This window comes from Lycorma delicatula, chromosome 8 (assembly GCF_047948215.1).
Source record: "Lycorma delicatula isolate Av1 chromosome 8, ASM4794821v1, whole genome shotgun sequence".
Taxonomy (NCBI): Eukaryota; Metazoa; Arthropoda; class Insecta; order Hemiptera; family Fulgoridae; genus Lycorma; species Lycorma delicatula.
Window position 1 is genome coordinate 92,344,465 of NC_134462.1, and position 25,034 is coordinate 92,369,498.

The 25,034-nt window shown below is 27.4% G+C and overlaps 1 protein-coding gene across 3 annotated transcripts in view; it reads right to left on the bottom strand.

The window, feature by feature from the left end:
• zormin overlaps positions 1–25,034 on the bottom strand; it is a 513,722-nt gene that overhangs the window by 420,248 nt on the left and 68,440 nt on the right. Inside the window, exon 1 of one of the 3 annotated variants that reach the window (XM_075372752.1) lies at positions 12,070–12,302. The exons of the other annotated variants lie outside the window; for them this stretch is intronic. Coding sequence (XP_075228867.1) covers positions 12,070–12,177 — 108 coding nt within the window. The 5' untranslated portion in view covers positions 12,178–12,302. Of the gene's footprint in view, positions 1–12,069; positions 12,303–25,034 lie in introns of those variants that run through there. 3 annotated transcript variants of the gene reach the window in all.

Below are 25,034 nucleotides of genomic sequence, written 5' to 3' on the forward strand. Positions count from 1 at the left end.
CTCTCTCCCTCGCAGCCTCGCGTGCAGCTTCCTATGTGCGCATGCGCACAACAGCCAAACACCATAACGTTGGAACTGTGAAGCGCACAGTTCCACACAGATATTTTGGTATCTTTTTCATAAACTGGGGGGTGGCTACTGACATTAAGCTTAAGGATTATATATTGTACAAGTATAAAGGAAAAAGGGTTCATTATATTAAATGTTATCGATAATATCAAGTGGAAATAAGGGGTGCTGCATTTCCACAGTGCCTATATTCGAGCAGTCATTGTTAACCACCATATAACATTTCTTTTTCAATAAATTATCATATATTCGCTACTTTTCAAGAAAATCTGTACAGATATTCCACAGTCGAAGAAGGAAACATAAATAAAATAACCATACCAACCAATTGTATTATCTTTCTACTAGTGTTATCTGGTAATAATAAAAATAAATATTGTTTTATTAAGAAAAAATAACAAACGGGGAAAAAACTTTAAAAAACAATTTTAAAAACGGAAAAATAAATTTTAATTAGTAAAAAATTAGGTTCTTCTAATAAACAACAGGAAAAAACTAAATAAATACTTTTTATATAATTTACCATTCATATATTACAAATAAAATCAAAGATCACTTACTATTGATCAACAATAAACACAAAGTAATTATGAAAATTACGATTTAAATAAATAATTTATGATATAATTAAAAGAAACTAAAATTTATTACACATAAATACTGTGCAATATAATCTCACAATGCGATATATTATAAATATATAACAAGAAAAGGAATTAACGTAAAAAATAAGCTTCATTTCATTTCCATAAAACAGTTTCAAAAAAGTTAAAAAAAAAAAATCATTAAAATTAATCATAAAATGCATATCGCTGAGAAAAGAAAAAAAACAACATAACGTAAAATATTGGCAAAATTCCAACATTTATTTTGCCTTTAATCTCACAGCTTAAGGTAAAAAAAATTACTTTAACGATAACGACTTTTATATTTATATATGTAAATGTTTATATATAGCATTACAATAATGCAATAATTTTATCTTTAAAAAAAAGAAAATAATAATGATAAAAAAAAACTATCACTAAAATATTATTCGTATAAATATATCTACCTATACAACTAAACGCAATACACAACTCCGTCCATAAATAAATAAATAAATTAAAAATTATAACCTCCGATTATAAACAATTATCCGCCTGATAAAAAGAATGGCACAGCAGCAAGATATTTTTGTCCAGCCTCTGCGATTAGTAGGAAAACACATAAATCTCCCGCTATCATTACGTTCTGGGACAACATTAGTGCTTACGTACGTTTGTACGTACATTTTTTGTTTTTTTATTAATATTTAAATAACCGCAAAATATGGCTACTGGGGTATTCCATTTTAATTTTAAAAATTTTCAAAAATTATACTATTTTCACTATTTTTTTTGATTTTGATGATATTTGGTATATGATAATATGATAACTACCCACCTTGTAATGGCCAAAAAAAATATTTTTTTTTTATTTAAAAAAAAATTTTTTCAGGTGAAAACAGCAAGTTTCATTGTCACTTTTTCCATGAGCTGAAGCATTCTAAAAAATATATGCTGTGAATTTTTTGGTCACATTGTTCACGGTTAGAAGGAACGGTGTTTTTAGCGGTTTTGTTGGCTTCATTACTCAACTCCTTGGAGTAACCAAATAAATTTTATATGGTTTTAAAGTCCTAAAAGTACATAAAAAGTCCTCACTAATATAAACATTTCAGGTTTTTTCCACCTGTCCCACATGTGGTTTTTGGGCCCCAAAAATGAGACATTTTCAAAATCTTACGATTTGGCGGCCATTTTTGTTTAATGAAGAATACTCGGTAACAGTCCAATTTTTTTTATAAGTAGTACTAGTACCTAAGAGTTAAAAGGCAAAAAACAGGCATGTAACCCTAAGCCCTTCATTATTTATTTTGGGCCCAAAATTAAAAAAAACACAACAATTTGTAAACGTAACTTCAGTAAACATTCCGAGATTTGGTTATGCAAAAAAATGAATTTTGATTACAATATGATGAAGTTCTATCTTTACTGTTTCTAAAAAGCCCTTTTTGACCATCTGTACGATATAAAATAAGAATCCTATAGCTCATGGAAAAAGTGACGAAAATGGCTGTTTTTACCTGTTGGCGATTTAGAAAATAGTCATTACTCAAGAATATTTTTTTATATTTAAAAACTTTTTTTTTGGCCATTACCAAGTAGGTAGTCATCAAACACCAAACATCATCAAAATTAAAAATATTGATGCACTGATCATTTATTGAATTAAAATGGAATACGTCTATGGTAGGTGAAAAAATTCAAAATAACATAGTTTTGCTTTAATTTTTGTCAATCACACCGTTTTTAAAATTGCTAGATAGCAGTATTTTTTTTAAATCGACAAAAGTAATTTAAAAAAATAATATGTGTATTATCTACATCGTTATGAATAAAATTCGATTCTTTTTCAAAATATATCTTAAAATTGGCAAAGGCGGCTAAATCAGTTATGTACACAGTAACAGAGTGACAGTCGGCCCAGCTCTCCGTATATGCTGCTGTTCACAAAAAAAAAAATGTGTACCTTTTTGAGTTGTGTTTACACATCTATTACGCTAATACAATACTATACATTATAAACATAACGTGCATTATAAACAGTCCTAAATACCAATATACTATGAATAAATTGTATGCTTATACATATTTATATTGTGTACTACCGGGCAATTCAAAAACGACTTCACAACTTCAAAATCATATAAACATTTATTGAGCAAACTTACAGATTCGATTAAGGACTCATTTCATAGAAAAGCACACCAAGTTTGTCACCCAACATTCACTTCGGTTCGATATGGCTTCCATTTGTAATGCGACATACATCCCACCTGAAGTCAATTTCATTCCAGACTGTAGCCAATAAGTCGTTACCTCCGCAACTACGGTTTAATTCGAAACCTTAGCTAAACAAGATTAGCAGGCGGTACATAACCCCGTTCTTTAATGAATCCCACAATAAAAAATTTAGCGGATTCAAATCTGGGGGCTAGTAAGTAGACCATGCGATTGGACCTTCACGACCGACCCACCAACTTGGGAATCGAATATGAAGAAATGCTCAAATTTTTAGGCGGTATTTAGGTGGTGCTCCGTCTTGCGGATAGTAATGGCGTCCATCTTGGTCTTCATCGTTTAACTGAGGAATAAGAAAATTTTGAAGCATCTCCAGATAAACAATAACATTTACGGTTGAAGAATAACCTGTCTCAACGAAGATTTGGTGCCAATGGTAAATTGTACGTCTACTAGGAGGCTCCCAACCGTACTCTACGAAAATTACGTTGAACTGCAGTTGCTGACTGAAAATCGTGAAATTAAAGCACATAGCGAGCACGTTCCGCACCAGTAAATTTATCCATTTTTAGCAACACTGGTGTTAGTGCTGGTGGCCGAATTCTGTAAATGAACTACGTAAGTCATAACTTGATATGTTCTGCTATAAAATGAATCCTCAACCGAATCTGTAAGTTATCTAAATAAATTTTTACATGCTTTTAATATTGCGAAGTCCTTTTTGAATGATCAGGTATTATTAAAAGCCTGTACGGCAATCTATTATCCTGACACACACACACACGCATACACACACACACACACACACACACACACACATATATATATATAATATACAAAATCGTAAAAACCAATCTACACGTCTATTCTACTAAAAAACAATTGATCTGCTTTAATTTCATTAAAGGAGAATTAAAAAGTAAAGTAGTACATGGTGTTTTCATACAAAATAAGATACTTTAGACTTACTGAAATTACTAACATAAAAAAAAATTGTAATCAAGAAAATAGATAGATAATTATAATATTTATAATTATAGAAAATGTAATAATTAACTCGTCAAAGATTAGAAAGCGTAAACACGTAGTTTTACCTAAGTGTTGGTACTGCTACCAGTGCAATGTAAGGGGTATTGTACCACGACAGACGCCGAAGTAGCAAGAAGCCAGTCCAGCGATTCCTCCCCGGCCTGCGCGTCAACTGAGCTTTCTAAACTTTGATGATTAATAACCGGTAAGTCAACGAATAAGAATTTTTATTATTTGTTGCTTCGTTCAATAAATATTTTATTGAACTTTAGGATGCAGTCATATTTTTGTACAGTAATTACTCATTATTCAATTCCGCTTTGCATTCTACTTGATGCTTGTTATGCCTAGAATAGGTGGAAATTCACTGAATGATTTCTCGGCTGATTTTACCAATTTATCGATACGATTTATAAAATAAAATCTGTTGGTAGTTACTGTTCGTAAGAACGATAACAGAGCTGAGCGATATATCTTTGATAAGAAATAATCTCTCTCTCTTTGTGTGGGCGCGCGCGCGCGCTTAAGGACTGTCGGTTGATCTGAAAGATTTACCTATAACTGCGTTAGGTTCGATAAACGAACAGAAGTGACCGGTATTTCATTGAGAGATATTTAGATAAGATTTATTAACCAGTTTATATAGATGTACAAATCTTAGCATAGAAAAACTCTTCGAAAGATATTTCGCAATTGAAAGTGCTTCTGGACGATTTGGTATCCCCAATCGTTTTCTTTCTATATACCTTTTTCTAATTTGGCTTCCACTGTGAAATGGCGCCAAAAGAATTTATTTATGATTCAATTAAGTAATATCGCATCATCCTTACGTAAAGAAAACAGTGTCTCACGGAAAAAAAAAACGGTGCCAAAGAATTGATTACAGCAAGAGTTATTTTAAGATGCTGTTAAAGTTTTTATTTAGCAGAAAATTCAAAACTTAGATACAGGTTCATTTCTGTCCATTTCTCGTACAAAACTAATTCTGAGCGATAAATTTCTCAGTTCTTTTGGATTGCCGAAAGATCAACTGTGACTGAAAAATTTCAAATTTTTCTAAAAGAAAAAAGATAAATGTTTTATTATAAAACAATATCAGGGTCGAATAAATTGGTGAGATAATTCGCCAGTAAAAATTTATTTTTTCATTATTATATTAAGATGAATTAAGATACGTACACACAGAAACCTTTTTTTCTGTGTGTGCACATCTTAAATATCTAAAAAAAATCGGTCAAATGATCGTTTATAGATTTATTGTTCCGTTTAAAGGACATAACGATTTATCTTCAACAATAATTTGTTGTGATTTATTTATCTTTTTCAACTGATCGTGTTCCGAATGTAAGCAGCAAATGTTTAACAGCAGGAACACGCTTAAGTAATTATTTTCTTATAGCTAAATATAAAATCGCCAATACTAGTAATGTAAAATATACTAAGTCGGTACCAATGGACTAATTTTAATTTACACATTTTACAGTAACGTTAATAAATTCATAAAATTATTAATATGTTAAATTAAATCTAGTATACTCGTACTTATATCAATAAATTGTTTCATTAAAAAAAAATTCATACAAAAAGCCACAAACATCTATGCTGGATATGTGACTCATCTGATGTTTATTACAAACCCTACCCAACTTTACAGTAACGTTTTCTTTCTACAAGTGCCGATCTCTATGCCGCCACTTATAAAATCTTTCTTTACTAAACCCGATGTCTAATGATCGTACCTAAATAAATTTTATTTAATTTACAAGTTACAGTCCTTTTTCGGTTAAGAATATTACCGATTCACGATAAAAATATATTAATAAAATCTAATTTTCCATTGTTTCCATAGATGTCCTTAAGAAGCAATTCGATCTTTCAACGTATTTTTTATGATAATTGCCTACTCATTTCTCCTCTGAAATCATTAATTATAAAGTATTAATTGCTGAAGGAGTCAAACAATAATTTATTCGAACAAATTAATTTTCTTGTCGAAGAATCAGTATTATTTATAAACTGGTTCTCAAGAATCAGTATTATTTATAAACTGGTTCTCAAGAGTGTCCAATTCATTTCACGATTTCAAGAAAAAGTTCATAATTTTTTCTGCAGGTACACCTTTATAGTTACTAACCGAGAGAAATTATTCAGAAAATTAATTTTACACCAGCTAGAATACCTCATAATAATTAAAGCTTGGACAATGGTGGAAATCAAGGCGGCTCGTAGCTAAAATTAGTAGAAATGCTGCTCCAGAAAATTTTTTTGGGCCTTTTCAAGGCCACGGTTAAAGTTTTTGTAAAATAAAAGAACCAATAAAATAGAATAGCTGGAAGCAGGATAATAATCTAATTCTACACTTTATCACATTAAGAATATGGAACATATTTAAGCACAATATGCGCTTAAAAACCTTATTCGGTTTAGCCTAATAATAAAATATCAATACAAATAATATTTTTTAGTATTAGTAGATAATAACTTAATAAAATGTCCACTTAAAAACACTATATTCCGATGGTGGTTAATTTAAATTTCTATGTACACAGAAAACAAATACATAATTACTTTTTACTAATTACCTTCTCTTTCGTCCTTCCAGTGTGTTTTTGGACAGGCAATTAAAAAGCCCTTGTTTTTCGCCATGTTCTGATCACAAATGAAAAAACAACTTAACTATTTTCATATTCCTTCTACCGACTAAACTAGAAAAGGGAACGATCAAGGAAAGTTCCATACACACGCAGAATACAAAAAAAAAACACCTTCCACCAGCACGCCAGGGTCGGCTCTCTCCCCCTCGCAGCCTCGCGTGCAGCTTCCTATGTGCGTATGCGCACAACAGCCAACCACCACAACGATGGAACTGTGAAGCGCACAGTTCTATACAAAACCTTTTGTATCTGTTTCATAAACTGGGGAATGGCTACTAACATTAAGTTTAAGGATTATATATTGAACAAGTATAAAGAAAGAATTATAGAAAGAGGGACTCATTATATTAAATGTTATCGATAATATCAAGTGGAAATTGGGGGTGCTGCAGTTCCACAGTGCCTATACGCGAACCGCCACTAATGGTAATGCAAGTCGGTATATTTATTTCACCAAATTTTATCCTTAAAAAAAAAAAAAATTAATAAATAAACAATTATCTCTATTCACTGAAATTATTAAATAAATAATTTTAATTACGCCAATGGAAATTAAATAAAAATTTACAGAAAAATCAAATTAAAAATTTTGTAACAGGAAAAAATACGGTTTTACAAAGCGAAATAATAATTGTTTTATATAAATTTAATATTTTATTAAAATTAAAACGTATTACGCGAGATTACAATAAAATACAGAATGGTTAACGAAGAACGTAACAAACGATCTTAGCATGTTCTACTGCTGAAAATAAAGAAAAAAGTTATATAAACATAGGTTTGAAGAACGCTTCATTAAAGAATATCGGCTGACGAAAAATTTCGCCCTGATTTCTGCGCCTCCAGTAGAATTAAGCCAGAAAGTAATTTTCGAACCGAAATTAAATGTTTTCAAACGAAATTTACCTGAAAATTTGAAAAAAAATCCCAGTACTGTATTTTTAGTAGTTTTGAAGAAAAATGATGTAAAAGACAAAAGATTGTGATCGAAAAACACATTATTTTGTTTGGCTTGAAATAACTTAGTTAAGCGGGTAATATACAAATAAAAATTAAAACTAAATTGGCAGCGAATTGATTCTGATTAAAATAGTGTGAAAGTCTATAGAAAGTAAATACAAACGTAGGAATTTCGAAGTTTGTTAAAAACAAAACCTATCAAAATGTGGCAAATTTTAACTACGTATTTTAAAAATACTAGCGCATTTTTCATACGCTACAAATCTGCATTTAAGTTAATAATGATCAGATCAGTTGAGCCCGTAATCTCATAACAAAAAACTGGTATTAAATGACAAAACTCTCAATATCCCAAAAAAAAGATTAATTATTTTAGAAAAATGACAAATGCAAACACAAACAATAAATCCAACTTGCAAACAATTGAAATTTTTTTTTTTTAACTGCTGAAAATGTCTCTTTCACCACAGTGGATACAGAATTCTGCTCAACGAAAAATTTTTGATGGCTTTCCGTAAATCAGCAAGTTGTTTTTGTATTGTACCGCACTAATTTTTCAGATCAGATCTCATTTAAAATCACTAAATTTATTCCTCAATTTGTGTCCCAAGAAATACAGTTTGTCTTAATTTTATCGAAAGCGCAAAAATCAGGGCGAAATCTTTCTCTAGCCAACAAGCTAACAAATCGTTTCCGAATTTATATTTATATAAACTTTCTCCTCTATTTTCACCTACAGAACATTTCCTAAGAACTTGATACATTCATCGTGAATCACTCTGTACAAAATGAAAAAAAAGTCCTTAGCCTATTTTTGTTGAAAGCTTAATGTCACTGAATGTCAATAATGTGCACTGTAGAAGTCCCTTCCTTCTTAAAGGAATAACGCGTAATTTTTTTTATTCTGAATCATATTTTAGAAACGTGATTTTTCACGAACGTATTAGGAATATCCCAAGCAAAATAAACATGTGGAACTTAAAAATATACGAATTTAAAAAAAATAGTATTGGTAGATGTTTAATTAAAAATATACTTTGAATATTCAATTATTTAAATTTTTGTTCTTCGAACAGACATCCATCTTGGAATATTATTAAAATACATTTTTTTAAAAGTTTGTCTTATAGAAAGAAGCCCATAAATTAATACTGAATTTCTACATATATATATATATATACAGCAGCGAACAAAGTAATCCGAACAAAGAGAATTTTCATTCTTTGGCAGACTGCTAGCTGTTTGGCGTTTCAGATTATGCTGTTAGTTCATATGCAAACAGAATTAGGGTTTTTGTGCTTCTATAATTCATTGTCGATTAGTCTTTGGTGACCTTGTAAGTTTCTGTTATAAGTTTGTTATTCGTTTCTAGTTAATACGATGGATACAACCCCACGAATGCGGTCAAAAATTGTTGCTTTGTCCCATCACATACAAATGCCTCAAAGACAGATTGCCAGTGAGTGTAGTGTGAGGTTAGGTACTGTAAATGAAATCGTTAAAAGGTTTAGGGGAATAGGTTCCGTCTCTCCAAAGAGAAAAGGAAAATACGGAAGAAAAAAGAAACCACACCTACACAGTATCGATTACTAATAAGAACAAGCAAAATTAATCCACGACTGTCAGCTGTTGACCTTAATAAGGACTTGAGAGCCAGTGTGACTAATCTTTCTGATATGACAGTTCGTAGAAGATTGTTGGCAGCGGGAATAATTGCTCGAAAACTTAAAAAGAAGCAATTACTGAGATAGGTTATGAAGACAAAAAGACTTCCAGCAGGCAAAGGAACATAAAGAATGGACTATGGACTAACATAAAGAATTGGACTACGGAAAAAAGCTATTTTTTCAGACAAGACTCATTTCTCTGTCCAAGGGGAGAAAGTAGCCTACATTCGCAAGTCGGCAGATGAAAAGACTACTACGCAAGCACACCTGCAACAAACACCCAGCCAAAAAGACATTTAGGGATGTTTTACACATGAAGAGGCAGAAGTACTTATGCCTGTAAATGGATGATGAAATCGGATCGATACATTAACATACGCCAAAGAAAAATTGTCCCATTTATGCAACACCCGGAACTCAACAAGACCTTAACCATGTCACACGTCAAAGAAAGCAAAAGAGTTTTTCAAAAACCAAAAAATTCAAGTGCTCTCGTGGTCAGGGAACTCCCCCGACTTGAATCCCATCGAAAATGTATGAGCCATACTAAAATGAAGAAAATGAAAAGAAAATGAATTGTAGCACAAAAACCGACCTTTTTAGTTCAGCGATACAGGTTTGGTTTCGAGATTAAGAAATCAAAAATCATTGTTTTACTTTAGTGGAATCAATGCCAAAGAGGATTAATGAGATAATCAGAAACAAAGGAGGACACATAAACTATTAAATTTAACTATTAAACATTTTTTCTTTTAAAAATACTGTGTTCGGATTAATTTTTGTGTATATATATATATATATATATATATATATATATATATATATATATATACAGAAATAATATTTAGTGTTTTATATATATAAAAACAATAAATATGTTAGAAAATTATCCAAATTAATAGAAAATTTTCTAACCACAAAGGTTTGGCTTGTCTTGATAAAGTCCTACATCTTGGACAAAACGTCGAGATTTTCTGCTTTTATTTTTGTTATTTTGTTTGTTTGGATACTGACCTAATGAATTGCATTACAAAATTTTCTATTAATTTGGATAATTATCTAACTTATTTAGTTTTTTTTATATTTGTCTAACCAAAGAATAGAGTTAAGTTATTAAATATATATATATATATTTTTTTTATTGGATTCGTCTTTCACAAATTAAAATATCTAATTGAAGGGGAGATAGACCAAATCATAATAAAAATCTCTAATTAGTATAGTTTTCTCATATTATGTTTATTTTTTTAAAATCATCCAAACTACCATTTTTTTATGCGTAAAATATGTAAAATAGTTTTTCAGTTATTTTAATTTCGAGGTTTTGAGATCGGTACCACATTAAGTGTAAGTAAAATTATTTTCAAAAACTCGTCGAAATTAAAAAATGAACGGAATAAATTCTACATTTTACCTTTTAACAAATTTCTAAGTTTGATTTTTATTTAATTTAATTTTTTTCTTTAATTTTATTATAATTAATAATTAATATAAATACAAAAATTCTATCATAAATATATAAAAAATACGTCGACAGAAAAAACAGAATTTCAATTAAAATATACAATTAATTAAAACCTTAAAAGCAGACATTATTTTCAAAATTTTGTATGTACGTCATGCGTAGATTAAAATAATAATTCGTATGTTTATAATCTTGCGTTCGATTGTAGTAAGATATTGTTCGTCTACTTTTTAACTACCGTTCAATGGTAGCTAGCTTATAACTGGGGTCAGCGGTTTCACGAGACCTGCCGACCTGTGAGCAACAGAATATTATCGTACGCTAACGCAATCATACGCCATTCCAGTACAAGTACATCCTTTCTCTCTCTCATAGGTTATTGACAGAGGTAAATATTAAGTGATAGTCTCAAGACGGTAAAAATCATTCTTCTAAAGTTTGCTGGTATGTTAATAACCGCATAAACAATTAATTAAATAAATAATGTTAAACGTCAATTGTGAAGTTGATAAATCCCATAAAAAATAGATATTTGAGTAGTCGATGAAATAAACCAATCCTACTGGAAAATTAAACAATCACTAATAAAATATTGTACTGCATTCATACAAATGCATTTAAGAGGAAAATCAAAATGAACCAATTATATCGTTACTTATAAAACGGTAAAAAAAAATAATAAACTTCGTAAAAAAACCACTATGTTTCTGATATTACAGTCATAAAAAACAAAACCAAGAGAAAAGTTTACATACTATCTAGGCATTAACACGAGTATGACCGTTACGTGTTGCAGACTAGAATTAAATGTTAGAGTTTAAGATACCTCATAAGATAAGCCAGAACGGTATAGTATTAAAGCAATCTCAATAAAACGACAAACGTTGATGTGTAAAATTAATTAAAATAAGTTCAAAGGTAAAAAATAAATAACAAAAACAGTACGTTCAGACTTATTGTTAATAAGAATTACGATACGGGTGTTCTCTTACTAGAAATGTTATTAATATTGCTTCTCTAAATAATATTGAAAAATATATTTCACTAATTGAAATAAAATTCTAGTAGAATGTGTTAATGTACAAATAAATTAAATAAAAAGTAACCAATTTTTTTTAATAAGTTATAAGTTACAAACAAATGAGTTATTTTGTGTAGATCTAAAAGACGTCACATGTGATTAAAGCCGGCACGTTGGATTATTAACAAATGTGCCGGTTGTTGTTTTCATTAAACAAAATTATTCTGATTTTGTTTGAAGCTAAATTTAAATATAAACATTTCATAACAGCTATCTATTTAACAGCGCTAGTATTAATTAAGTACAAGGCAAATTAGATACCGCTTAACAGGTTTAGATATACCTAAAATAAATTTAAAAATATGTTGTTTAAACCTACTTGTAATAAAGCAATAACAACTCTAGTACTGCCGCTTTGGACAGCTATTGTACTAATAGTAGTTGTTGAAGGGTTACTAGGGTTAACTTTCCCTAGCGTTGTATCCATCACACAAGCACGCACACACGCGTTCGATCGCTCGTTCGACAAATTAATTATACAAAAAACATTACTGGTATCACATTGCTTCACTTAATCAGGCCGCTCGCACAACTATAACTGCCGTAGTGAACGTGATACAACTCGTAGTAGATTTTCAAATCGGTTACAGATAGCGCTACTACACAGATGAACACGACTGCTACCGATCGAGCCCGATTGTAACCGAATAACATAACCGCTCTACAACTGTTTATTTTGAACTACATTTATACGTCTAACAACTGTTGGCATATTTAATATTGTACAATACATATGATTGAACTAAATGAAAAGCATCCGAAAATAACACTAATTTTAATAACACATTACGTCAAGCTAATAACAAAATTACGTTCCGCAAATTTTTATTGACTTAACAATCGTACCGAATTCAATCTGTGTCACCGACTTAAAAATAGTCTACTATTATAGTAAAATTTAATGCTCTGTCAGACGTCTATCGGTACTTAATATCTTAAGTTAATTAAATAATTATTTTTAATCTTTTCAAAATAATTAAATGACTCGCTTTCAAAATAAAAGTCCTTTTTTAGCTTAGTACAGTACATTCGCCAATGGAATTAACTAGCAGCATTATTATTAATGGCAGATATTTAAAAAAAAAAAAAAAAAATTAAGAAACGTTCAGTATCCAATCAAATAAAAGTGATTTTAATCATTACACATTTTTTTCTTGAACAATTAAAAATTAAATATCTACAATCTATTCCCTCAGAAAATTGATTTGAAGGAGAAAAAAGCACATTTACACAACGTTAGTTGAGAAAGCACAACGTTAACTCCTGTATATTTCATTTTATTCTGGTTGGCACCCTGTAAGACCTGCGGATTTCAATGGCGTAGACATTATGCAATGGAGCAGGATTTAAATGGATAACAATGAAATGAATTTTTTTGAAGCATATGAAATACATCATGCCAAATCTGGATGCAAACCCAGAACTTCAGGATAAAAGGCAGAGGCACTATCATTCCACCATAGAGATGGGTTATTATACAATTAATATATTACAAAAAAATTTTAAAAACTTCCTTATACTTTTTAATCATACTTTAATTAAAGTTAATCAAATTATTATTATACATTTCGTGAGTTTAATTAGAAGGTTAATTTGGATTTCAAGAAAACATCATATATTGGAATTTCCAATATTTTTATAAAGTATCAAAAAAATTTTCAATCAGACATTTACTATAAAAGTAATGAAACAGTGAATTTTTTATTTCATTTACTTAATTAACTATCACAATTTTCGACAAACATTTTTATAGAAGATTTCTCATTTGAAACATCTCTGATAATGCATCAATACTGCAAGGTTTTCTTCCTGTTAATTTGAAGTTGTCTAATTCTTTGATCCTAAGTCCATCAAGAAATCTAAATCAGCTAAGACTGACATATGCTTATATATATTAATCTAATTAATAAATTTCTAATAAGTAATGGAATTAGTTAAAAATAGATGCTTAGTACATCCTTTAAATTCTGCCTACTCCATTGAAATCTAATCTTTTTTTCACCAATGATTTTATTTTCATAGAATAAACAAATAAAAATAATATTCCACTTATTAATTAGTTCTTTGAAAAGCTTTCTGTTTCTTTTCTAATTTTCTTTCCAAAACTGTTTGTCTCAGCAATAGTAAGAATTAAAATATATTTTATTACATAACATTTAAAATTTTATTGGTCAATGTGACAAATGTTTTTTTCTAACTCCCTCTCCTCATCTGTTGTGCTTATTAATCTTTGAGCCCTTTATGAGATTAAAGAGTAGCTGTTGTCATAAGTTATTTTGAATTAAATAAATTTCATGAGTGATATAAGACACATGTTTATTAAGATATAATAATTCTAAACTGCTGAATTAAATTAATTGTAAATCACAAATAAAAATAAAAAAAGATGTAAGAATTAAATAAATTATTCTTATTAAATTAAGAATAATTTAAATATTAATAATAATAATTTAAGAATTATTCTTATTTTTTTAAATAAGAATTTCAGAATGGCTTTTTTTCAATCAAAAGTTTTGTCAATTTTTTTTTTTAATTTTATTTGTTACATCCAGGTGACCTTTTACTATTTATTCACAAAACATAGACTTCCTTTGCTACACAAAAAAAATTGTACAGAAATATTTAGAAAGCTTTTTATAAACTACATAAAAGCAAAATATTTTTGGTTATGATTATTTAAGCATTTGGATATCACATCACAATTAAGTTAGAATGCTCTTTCAAAATGACAAGTCTTAATTTTTATGTTTAATTTATGTTCTAGTTTTGATCTTAAATAAAGTTTGTCATAGAACTATTTCATTAAAAAATAAATTTAACAGTGAAATATAGCTCAAAAAAAAACTAAAAAAAAACCAACATTAAAATTTCATTTACAGTATTATAAATAAAATAAAAAGCAATCTATACATTTTCTCTAGAACAAAATTGTTTTTGGTCAGGCCATTCCAATATCTTTGTGTTTTTTTCCTGGATGACAATGAGTGTCGTTATCAGCGCCTGGACTTATTACTAACACATAAAGCAATTAAAAATAAACTTATAAATTAGACTGATATAAAACGGTTATTCCGTATTCTAAAAAAAAAATTAATGATATGAATAACTTAAACATACTATTAGTAAAAATCAAGTATTTGAATATAAACGGAGGGCCCTAAGAAATTGTAAAACACTTTATAACGTCATCTCATTGTTTTCCATAACATATTTCAGAAGGTAGCCCCTAGTTTAAACTTCCGACACAATGCTGCACAACAGACACAATCCACAAGGATATAGTGTACAGTTAGATGAGTATCGCAGTGATTACAAACCAAATTGCTTGAGTCATGAGAAGTCTGTGAGTGAGCCTACTGTACCCTATATGCAAATAGCAAAATAATCTCCTCTTGACAGTTATTTCTGCATGAGAAGCTCCTTGGTGATACAGTATTCTTAACAGGATGAAGTTTATTGCTAATGGTAGTATTCCATTCACTTTGCCACTCATCACAGATCATCCTTTTCAGAAAACAGACACGATCAGAAACAGCACGATTAGTGAAAGAATGCTCATTGCATGCTAATAGTAATTTCAGGTTCAATTCTGACACGATTAGAAAAAAAATTATTAAATTTTTAGTGGATTTCATCTAGTAATAAACCACCTCATCATATGTTTCAGAACAGTTCAAAGTAATACAGTCCTAATAAATGATAAATCGCAAAAAAAGATTGAAACAATAGGTGAAAAAAAGAATAAATATTACATTAATTAAAATAGAATCATTGAGACTATGATAGTTTGAATATATTGACGTACGTTTGAATCTATCTTATCTGTTTTAAGGAATACCGCCTTAAAGACTTAAGTAAATACATGAAAGCTATTAAATCTCAAGAACAAATGTTGTTCATTAAAATGCAATAGTATCACAAAGTTTACTAAATGAAATTAGATTTCATATCTTGAAACGACTAGCGCTAGTTAGGGAATCTTGGAGAGCTGCATAAAACCAGTCAAATGACTGAAGACAAAAAAAAAATCTTGAAGCGCTATTAGCTCTTTTATTTTTAACCACAACCCTGAAGTTTTCGTTTTCTCAATGTTATTATCTTCATGTAGTTGGTATCACATTATTTCATATTGTGTGTCATTATTTCATATTTATGTCCTTTCTTATACTTGTATGTAATGGAAAAATAGTTTGAAAAATAGGTTTGATTGAGCTGGATTTTTTGTTAGAGTTAGATTTAAAATGTTCGTTTAATGAAGCTCACAATAAAAGGATTAGAATGGTATATATTTTAAATAATAAATAAAAATCTACTACTTATAAATTTATTAGAAAATATTACAAAAATATATATATAAGAATATGAATAAAAATGTTTATTTATTATTTATTAAAAAAAAACCAAGATAAAGTGAAGTTGGTGGTTAACAAATGCATGGACTAGAGCTAGTCATAAAATAACCAATAAGATTCCATAATTCTTTACCAACTGTATTAATTTTTTAGATGGTGTTTCTTTGGTTATTATTATATTTCTCTATAGATTTTTGTCAGATTATCATTTCTATTTTTCATCTGAAAGGTTTTGAATACAAATCTTTGTATTTTTTTCATTTGATTCAAAAAATTTATCATCTATCATTAATAAAGGTTAACTGTGTGTCATATTATGGTTTTTTTGGAAAATAAATAAATAAGTTAAGATTATTAAATTAAAAATTTCATGCTCTACTTAGTTGAATCAAATGTCTGTTTGTCGAACATCATCATTGGTTGACGTTTAATTTTTATAGTTAATGATATGTAGCCTGAAGTCATCCTCTAATTTAAAGTATTTTTACATGAAAGAAATTTTATATTAAACTGTCCTAAATAAAATACATCTATTTAGCTTTTACATTTTATACAAATGATGTAAAAATAGAAAAAAAATTTCCATTCCAAGCAGTCTTATTTCATGCTAGACAGAAGTTTCTTACGTCATTTCTTTATAATTCATTTCATATTTTTTCCAAAAGATAGGTTTTTTGATTTTTGCATTCCTTCTAAATTTTTTTTCATAAACAAGGTTTTTTTTTTATTTTTTTACCTATATTTTAAAAGTTGACACTATATTGTTTTAAGATGTTTTATCAAAATAGACTTGGTTTGGTTTGGCATTAAAAATACAAATTTTGTGCTATTTTCATCAGTAACCATCACAGACAAAAACAACAGAAATTAGAAAAAAAATAACTCGCTTTGTGAAACATATTCTTCTTTAAATTGTATACTATTATTTATTTATGAAAATAAAATAAATTCAACACAGTAAAAACACAGTGTTTAAACAGAAAAAATTTTTTAGATTTTTTTGAGAACAGTTGAAAAGAAGAAAATAAGATGAAAAGAGACTGAATGTGATACAAAGTCAAGAATGGAAAAACTGGCTACAGCAGTGGTATAAAGTAAACCATATAAATTATACTATTTAGCAGCACCCTGCACGATGAAGATATTTCTTATCTACACCGTTTTATAGTTCACAGTTCTTGAGATACAGATGGTTAAAGTGAGCTAAGAACTATAAATCTACTAGGCCCCCCACAATATTTTACAAGCTTGATGACCTTTGCTTAGAAAGATTAATTAAAAGCAAAAAACTTACATTAAAAGAATTAAGTAATAAAAGTAATATAAGTACAATTTAGCATAAGTAATAAAATCAACAATTTTTTATAAACTTTTAAGTATAGGCTGTTGAAAAATAAACAAATATGAATGTTTAAGACATATTATATTCTACACACAATTTATTTTTATTACCAAATTGTTAATTTGTGTATGTATATATTTCGTAGCTTTATCCTGCCGTTTATATCATTGAACTCACTTAAAACCAAGTATAAAGTATAATTTTAATTACAACATTGTGGGGTGCTGTTCAGAATAAAGCTACGTAAAATACATTACTGTGACTGAGAATAAAAAAAATGCTATAATATATAAATAAAATAAACTCTTTTTCTTTACCAAAATAATGCTACAATTAGGAATTTAACTAAAACAAAGTAGCATTTGGGAGCTGTCAAAAAATTGTTTACTCACATCATATATAACCCTCTAGTGCTAAAATAATTTTTTTTTATTAGAAACATAATTGTTTAGAAATAAAATAAATGAATAGTGAAGAAAGATTTACTTTTCCACTTTATTTCACAGGACTGACACTAAGATGTTTATATTATTATAAGAAAAATTAAAATCATTTTAAAAACCTAGAATTAAATTTTAACATATTTGGGCCAATGATAAATAATGAAGAAACCTGTAGATTGAACTACTGTCTGGCACCTAAATGTAGCATTGACAGAAATTTTTGTAGTCATAAAATGAAACTAAATACAAACTGTATACATTTTATATATTGTAAAGCAATAATAGTTCTTCAAAACTATGGTAGTGTATATTACTGTTAATTAGAATTTTATTATGTATTTTATTGATAATTTTCAAAATTATCTACTCTGATAAGAAAATCATATTTTTTCACTAACCCACTTTTTTATCCTTAATCTCTTATTCTCCATTACTACCAGTTTTACTGAAGCAAACCTACCAAATAAGTTCACCATGCTCATGATACCAGGACCTGAAGAATTGGTATATCCTTGGAATCTCTTTTTGTCTACTTTGATTACTAATAATCACCTATCTTTGTTGTTTTCATTGTGTAGTATTATAAATATCATTTGTTAAATTTATATTATATGAAAAGACTGTAATTTTTAATTGCTATGTTTTATATATACGGCACAATTACCTTAGTGTAAAAGTAATCCTTTAAAAAGATAACTAAAAAATTCTTGTAAGTAGTATGTGAAGTATGCTTGTATGTGAAGTATCAGGGTAAAAGAAAAACAAACATTTACACTAAATCAGGGAAGGACCGATTTTAAAATTTCTAACAATTAAATGAAAACATTAAAAAAAATAAATTTAGCAGGCTCTAGTCAAATTGTATAGGGTTGAAATAAATAAATATATAGTTGAATTTTTAATGTACTAATTAACCTAGTTGCAGACACATCAAACCTTTAAATTAATATTTAGAACAAACCATAATCAACAACTATATTTATTTTTGTTGAATGATAAATTATAATAGAAATGATAAAAACAAACCGATTATTATTGTACATCAAAGAAGATGTAAGTTCTATGAATAATGACAGGTCAAAACAAATGGTTTATTTCAATAATTCTCTTTGAAGTATTAAAGACTTTGTTACTGTACAGCAGCGGCAGTGACTCACAAATTTAATATCAAGTTAAATGAAGGTCAGTAGTGTTATAAAGAAACTTAATGAGTGTATGATTAGTTACACTGTATTCACATACATACATTTTAAGATAATTTGTATGTGTATATTTTTTAACTGGAAAAAATAATCAGAGCTTAATAACAGAATAAAAATTAATTTCTTCTTTTGTTCAATTATTAGTATGAGAGTGTTTACACTACTTAAAATATAATGAATGGTTTAATGCTTGCTTTAAATTGTGTCATTACATTTATTATTTAAATGGTGTTTACTACTATATTAAGAAACAAATTAAAGGTTCATACAAAATATTTTAATCAGTTTAAAAAAAATTGCTTTCTATTTCTTTTAAAAAACTTTGTATTTTATAAACTAGTCTTTTTAAAAAAAATAAAAGAAGCTTCACAAATATAATAAAAAATAATATAAGCTGAACTCATTCCTTATAATAATGATTTAAAAGGTGTTAATTAAAATAATTTAAAAGGTGGATTCATGTATCCATGTTTAAGTCAACTTTAAATAAAGATGCAGATTGTTTATATTTACTTACATTTAATATTTAAAATTTCATTAAAAAACATTATTACTATTATTATAATTTCTGTTTCTCAAAATTTCTGTTTCTAAATGCATAACATAAATAGATCTGTAGTCCTTTTTGATAGAAAGGAATACTATTATTTATTTTTATTATTAATATTTATTTTATTATTATTTATTTTTTAAGAAAAAATAACTATACATTTTAATCATAATGAATGGTGTACTACTCATAATTGCCACTGGCTGGTAATGTTAAAATTTTTCAATTAATTGTCAGTCACATGATTCATATCTGTTATTAACAAAACTGACAACTCATTTTTATAACCAGAAACAACTGTGAGTTTTCAAAAAGGTCGTAAAGGTTACTATTTTATTTTAAATGGAAATGTATTGAAAAATAATAAATAATTAATAATGACAACATACATATTTTTTCACAAAACTTAAAATACAATTATGTAGAAGAATGAGTCAACTTTCTGGATGGTTGAAGAAAGTGACAATACAGTATAAGTACTGTTGTCACTTAATTATTATTATTAATTATTTCTTTTTTTACTAAGATAAATATAATTAACAGCAAAAAAACAGTGCAGAAAATATGCAGACATACAGCAGTAAAAAATAAATTTGAAAATGTTTAACTTTTTAGAACAGATGTCTAAGTATTAAAAAATTTCCTTATGTCTAATACAGAGAATAGGAAGTTTAATTGTTTATTAAATAAAAATAATACAAGCACACACAAAAACAGAATAATAAATGGTTAGTATATTAAAATTAAACTGATTATGACAAATGATAAAACAGTAAAAAACTCAGAGTAAGTGTAATTAACAACATATATTTATTAATAATTATAATTATAAATAACAATAATAATAAGTAAAAAAAAAAAAAAACAAAATATGAAAATACCTCATAACAAGTATCATTAAAAAAAAATATGGTGAAAAAATGTAAATTTTAAGTACTTTGAAGACATTTATACAGAATGAAGCATTATTTTTAATATTATATGCTAGATACAAAAAAAAAATTAATCCCAAAGCAGGAAGTTTTTATAAATATAATTATTAATCATTTAATGAGCATATATCTCCGATTAATGCTAAAATATTACGTTTGAAAAAAGAAAATCAAAGATATATTACAGCGGAATATTAACGATCCAAAATTTTTTTAAATATTAAATTTTATAATAATTTAGTTTCAGAATGCATGGAAATTATTCCATGTAATTATTCCACACCCAAAACGTTCTGGATGAAAGGTTCTCTGTCGACTTCCAAGAGATAGTGGTAACATCTTTGTCTTTTATTCTGAAGGTTTTGGGTTTGATTTCTGGCTGGCATGGCATTTTTCACATTACAAAATTCAAAAAAATTTGTCAAATAAAAATGTTGTGATAAATAGAATAGATAAGTTATCATTTTTTCACCATTTAAAATTATTAATACAAACAAAACACATGCTACACAAAAATCCATATTCTTAACAAAATAAACACAACAAAACAATATGAGCAAAAATAATAATAAATAAAATATTTTTAAAGTAGTGATTAATACAGTGAAAAAAAAGCAATCTAATTAATTAACTTATTTATTTTATTAAGTTATAGAGCATATAAATTATGTTACATGACCATAATTTTCTGTGACATTAAATTTATTATGTTAACTAATCACATTTACATCGTAATTAATTAACTCATAACATAAACTAAAAAATCATTTTCATACGGAAAAATCAAATGAACATGAAATATTCTATGTTTGATAGTATCTGTCTATTTTTGATAGTATTACATCTATATCAGATATTTAAACTAATATTTTTGTAAATATTAGAGGTAATTTGAAATTAACACAATAATCTTTTAAACAGTACATAAAAAGCTTTTAACAAAATAGTTAAATCCAAACTGAAAAAATATTTTTGTAAACATAAAAACAATATTTGACAGGTTGTGAAAATGTCAAAGGTCTGTGTATTTGACTTTAAATAGCTGAAAATACGTAATCTAATGTTATAATGTTGTTCATACTTTAAAAAAAGGGACTGATATTTGAGAAGTCAGGATTACATGAGCGCCAGCTCACATATTACAAAAGCATAAAATGAGTTTGAATAGAAGAGAACAAAACACATGTGAGAAGGATTAAACCAATGAACTTTTAAGCCTGCTTCTTACAAAGATGTAAATTTTTTTATACTGCCTTAGATGGTTGTTGCAGTTCATAGACAACAAAAGAGTACTCTATCAATGTGTTCTTGTGCCATTCTGTGGACAGTGACAACCTTGGAGTACCACCATATCATGGTGACTACATGAAATTTATCAAAAATGGCTGGAACACCTTTTCACTTCCACTATATTCAATTACAAACATCAGTATCTTCTAAGAATAGATAAGATTATAACATTCTGTATTAATTTTTAATTCACATTTTTTATACATATAATCATAGAACTATTTTCAGGATGACAAGAGTAAAGTATTTTATGATACTGATCTGTTCAATTTTCTTTTTGTATCTGGACACAAAATAATAAAAAAACAATTCAGAAGTTCCCTTTTTGCTTTAAAAGTAATTTTAAAATTTATAAAAATATATATAAGTCACCACCACCACTTATAAACTTATTTCAGATTTCATAAATGCTGTTCAACTAATATAGTTTGTAATATGTTGTTTCAATTGGCAGTATTTTAATCACAACCCAACTCAAAAAAAAGGAACAAAATAAGAGGAGCAACATAGATTCATATTCTAGATAGGTATGTACAACATAAATAACAAAAAAAAAAAATAAGCATGATGAAACATTTAAATAATTTTAAAAATCTAAAACTTTCAATTTTCCTCTATAAATTTTTGACAAATACACATCATTACAGATTTTCTGTTTGATCAGTTAAACTTTCTACTGTTTTTTTCCCACTGCTTTGCTTAGAGACTTTCCCATTTCCCTATTTTCAATTGGTTTTAAATCCAGAAGACTAACTTCAATCCAAACCTATTTTTAAATGATCGGAACCATAGTTTAGAATATTCTTGGTACTTATATTCTAACTATTATAAAATAGAGTAAGAAGTGGAATTAAATGTATGGATTTAAAATCACTTTACTGCCAGCTAGAAAAAAAAAGCTGAGAACAAACAGAAAAAGCAATAGCCTTTTCAAAAAAGGTTTAACAGCTTATATTTTGAAACAATATATAATATTGTTTCATTCCTAATCATTTATTACTATTAGAAAAAATGAAGAGTAGAAACATTATGTAAGTACCGATTTACTTTTTATTTACATAATTAATACTAATTGAATTTGGAAAATATATGAAGTTATAAAAAATAAATAAATAAACAGTTTAGCTACAAAGAAATATGTAGTAAATTAATTAAAGGCATGGTTTCAAATCTACCAGTATTTTAGTAATTCTACACATACTTATATATTAAAGAAAAACTGAAATCATTTTATTTTTAATAGAAAAAAAAATAAATTAAAACTATAATAAATAATTAATTTAAAAATAAATTATATGTTTTGATATAAGTGGTAAGTTATATTTTGATTATAATAAGCATAAAATAAGCATACTTATATACCTAATTAGAGTAGTAAGTTTTATATTACTATTACAGTAATGTTATAATGTAAAGAGGAAACAATTAAATTATAAAGAAATACATAACTGACTATATTGAAAGACTGACAAGCAACAAATATACACACATATTTCTTTAATTAATCCACTGTTACTAAATTACAAACTATTTATTATAATGAAATTTATAAATTATTCTCATTGTGTATGAAAAAAAATAATTATAATATTGTGGAATTTTAATATGATATTCCTGTAAGGTTTAATATTAATGAAAGTGTTGTTAATAAGAATTTTAAATTAAGTATTTTTTTGCATTATTTATTATTCGATAATACAGAAAATTTATTACACTTAAAATGTAAAAATTTATTCTACTGTGGAGTTATGTAGAACAGAGACTAAATAAATGAAGTATCCAAATGAATGAATAAATAAATAGAGTATCCAAATGACAGTATCCCAATTTCTTTTATTAGATATGAGGGAAATCAAATTTAGAGGTAGTCTGAAATGATAACAAACAAAACTACAAGAAAACTAAAAAACTGTATGAGAGAAATGATTATAGAGTTGCTGATTGCATTCAGTATCTTATAATTAAATTGTATAATATTGAATATTTTGTAATTCAACTTTATAATTCTGAAAGATAAAGAAAACTACAGTAGACTACCTGAAGGAATAATTACAGGGAATTATATAAAAATTACAGTTTTTTTTAGTTCTAAAAAATTCATTGAAGTTTTAACATTATAGTTTAAAAACTAAGGTGATAAACTACATAATAAAACTTACAGGATGCATTACTTACATACATCATTCTCATATCATGGAATAATTAAAAGTCATACAAGATACAAGATTTAAATTTATTGAAAATGATAAAAGACTTACTTTTAAATTAATAGAAATTTTCTTCCAGAGCTAATTGTGCCTACTGTAAACTTGACCCTTCCTTGGTCGAGTTGCTTACTGTGCCTACTGTAAACTCGACCCTTCCTTAGTCGAGTTTACAGTAGACACAATTGTTAATAGAATTTGTCTTAAAAAGGTTAGAAAATCTTAAAATAAATAATATATTTCATCAATTTTGTTTTTTCTCATTTAACATATTTTTATAAAATTTGTTAAGATCTTAATTTTATATGTCTGTGTAAAATTTGCATACAGTGTGATTAATATTTTGTATATGTGTGATTTCTATGAGGTGATTTGTTAAAGTAGATTCTGTTGTATGTAATGCCTCTATATGTTGCTTACATCTGTGGGCGAACAATATCAGCTGTTCTGTTTTTATACTCCTGGATTGCTGTGTTTTGTCAGTACGAGTTTTGTTAGCTTAATGTACTTAGTTGTCTTGAAAGTGAAAAATAAGGTTTTGAAATTTTAGGCAATATACTGGTGATGTTACTGTTATGTATTTTTTGTCACTAACCTGTAGACAATAACCTATGCTAAATATTTTATTGTACCAAGTTCAAGTTCTTTAGTATCGTTGTAAGCTGACAAAGAATAGTGAAGTCATACACCCTTTGGAAGAACAGTTCCATTAATTTGAAAGCGACTCAACAAATATCTTTAACAATTTTGTAGGACTAATGTTCAGAGAAGTTATTTATTTATTAATATTAATTAGCAATGTTAGGATCACATCCAAGTATCATTCTGTAGTTTTCCATGTAAATAAAAGTTTGTGTTCTTTGAATACATTAGAATGAAGTTTTAAAAAAAATTTCTTAAATAACTAAGCAAATACAATCTATATTTGTAAATTTATTAAAACTATATATATATATATATATATATATA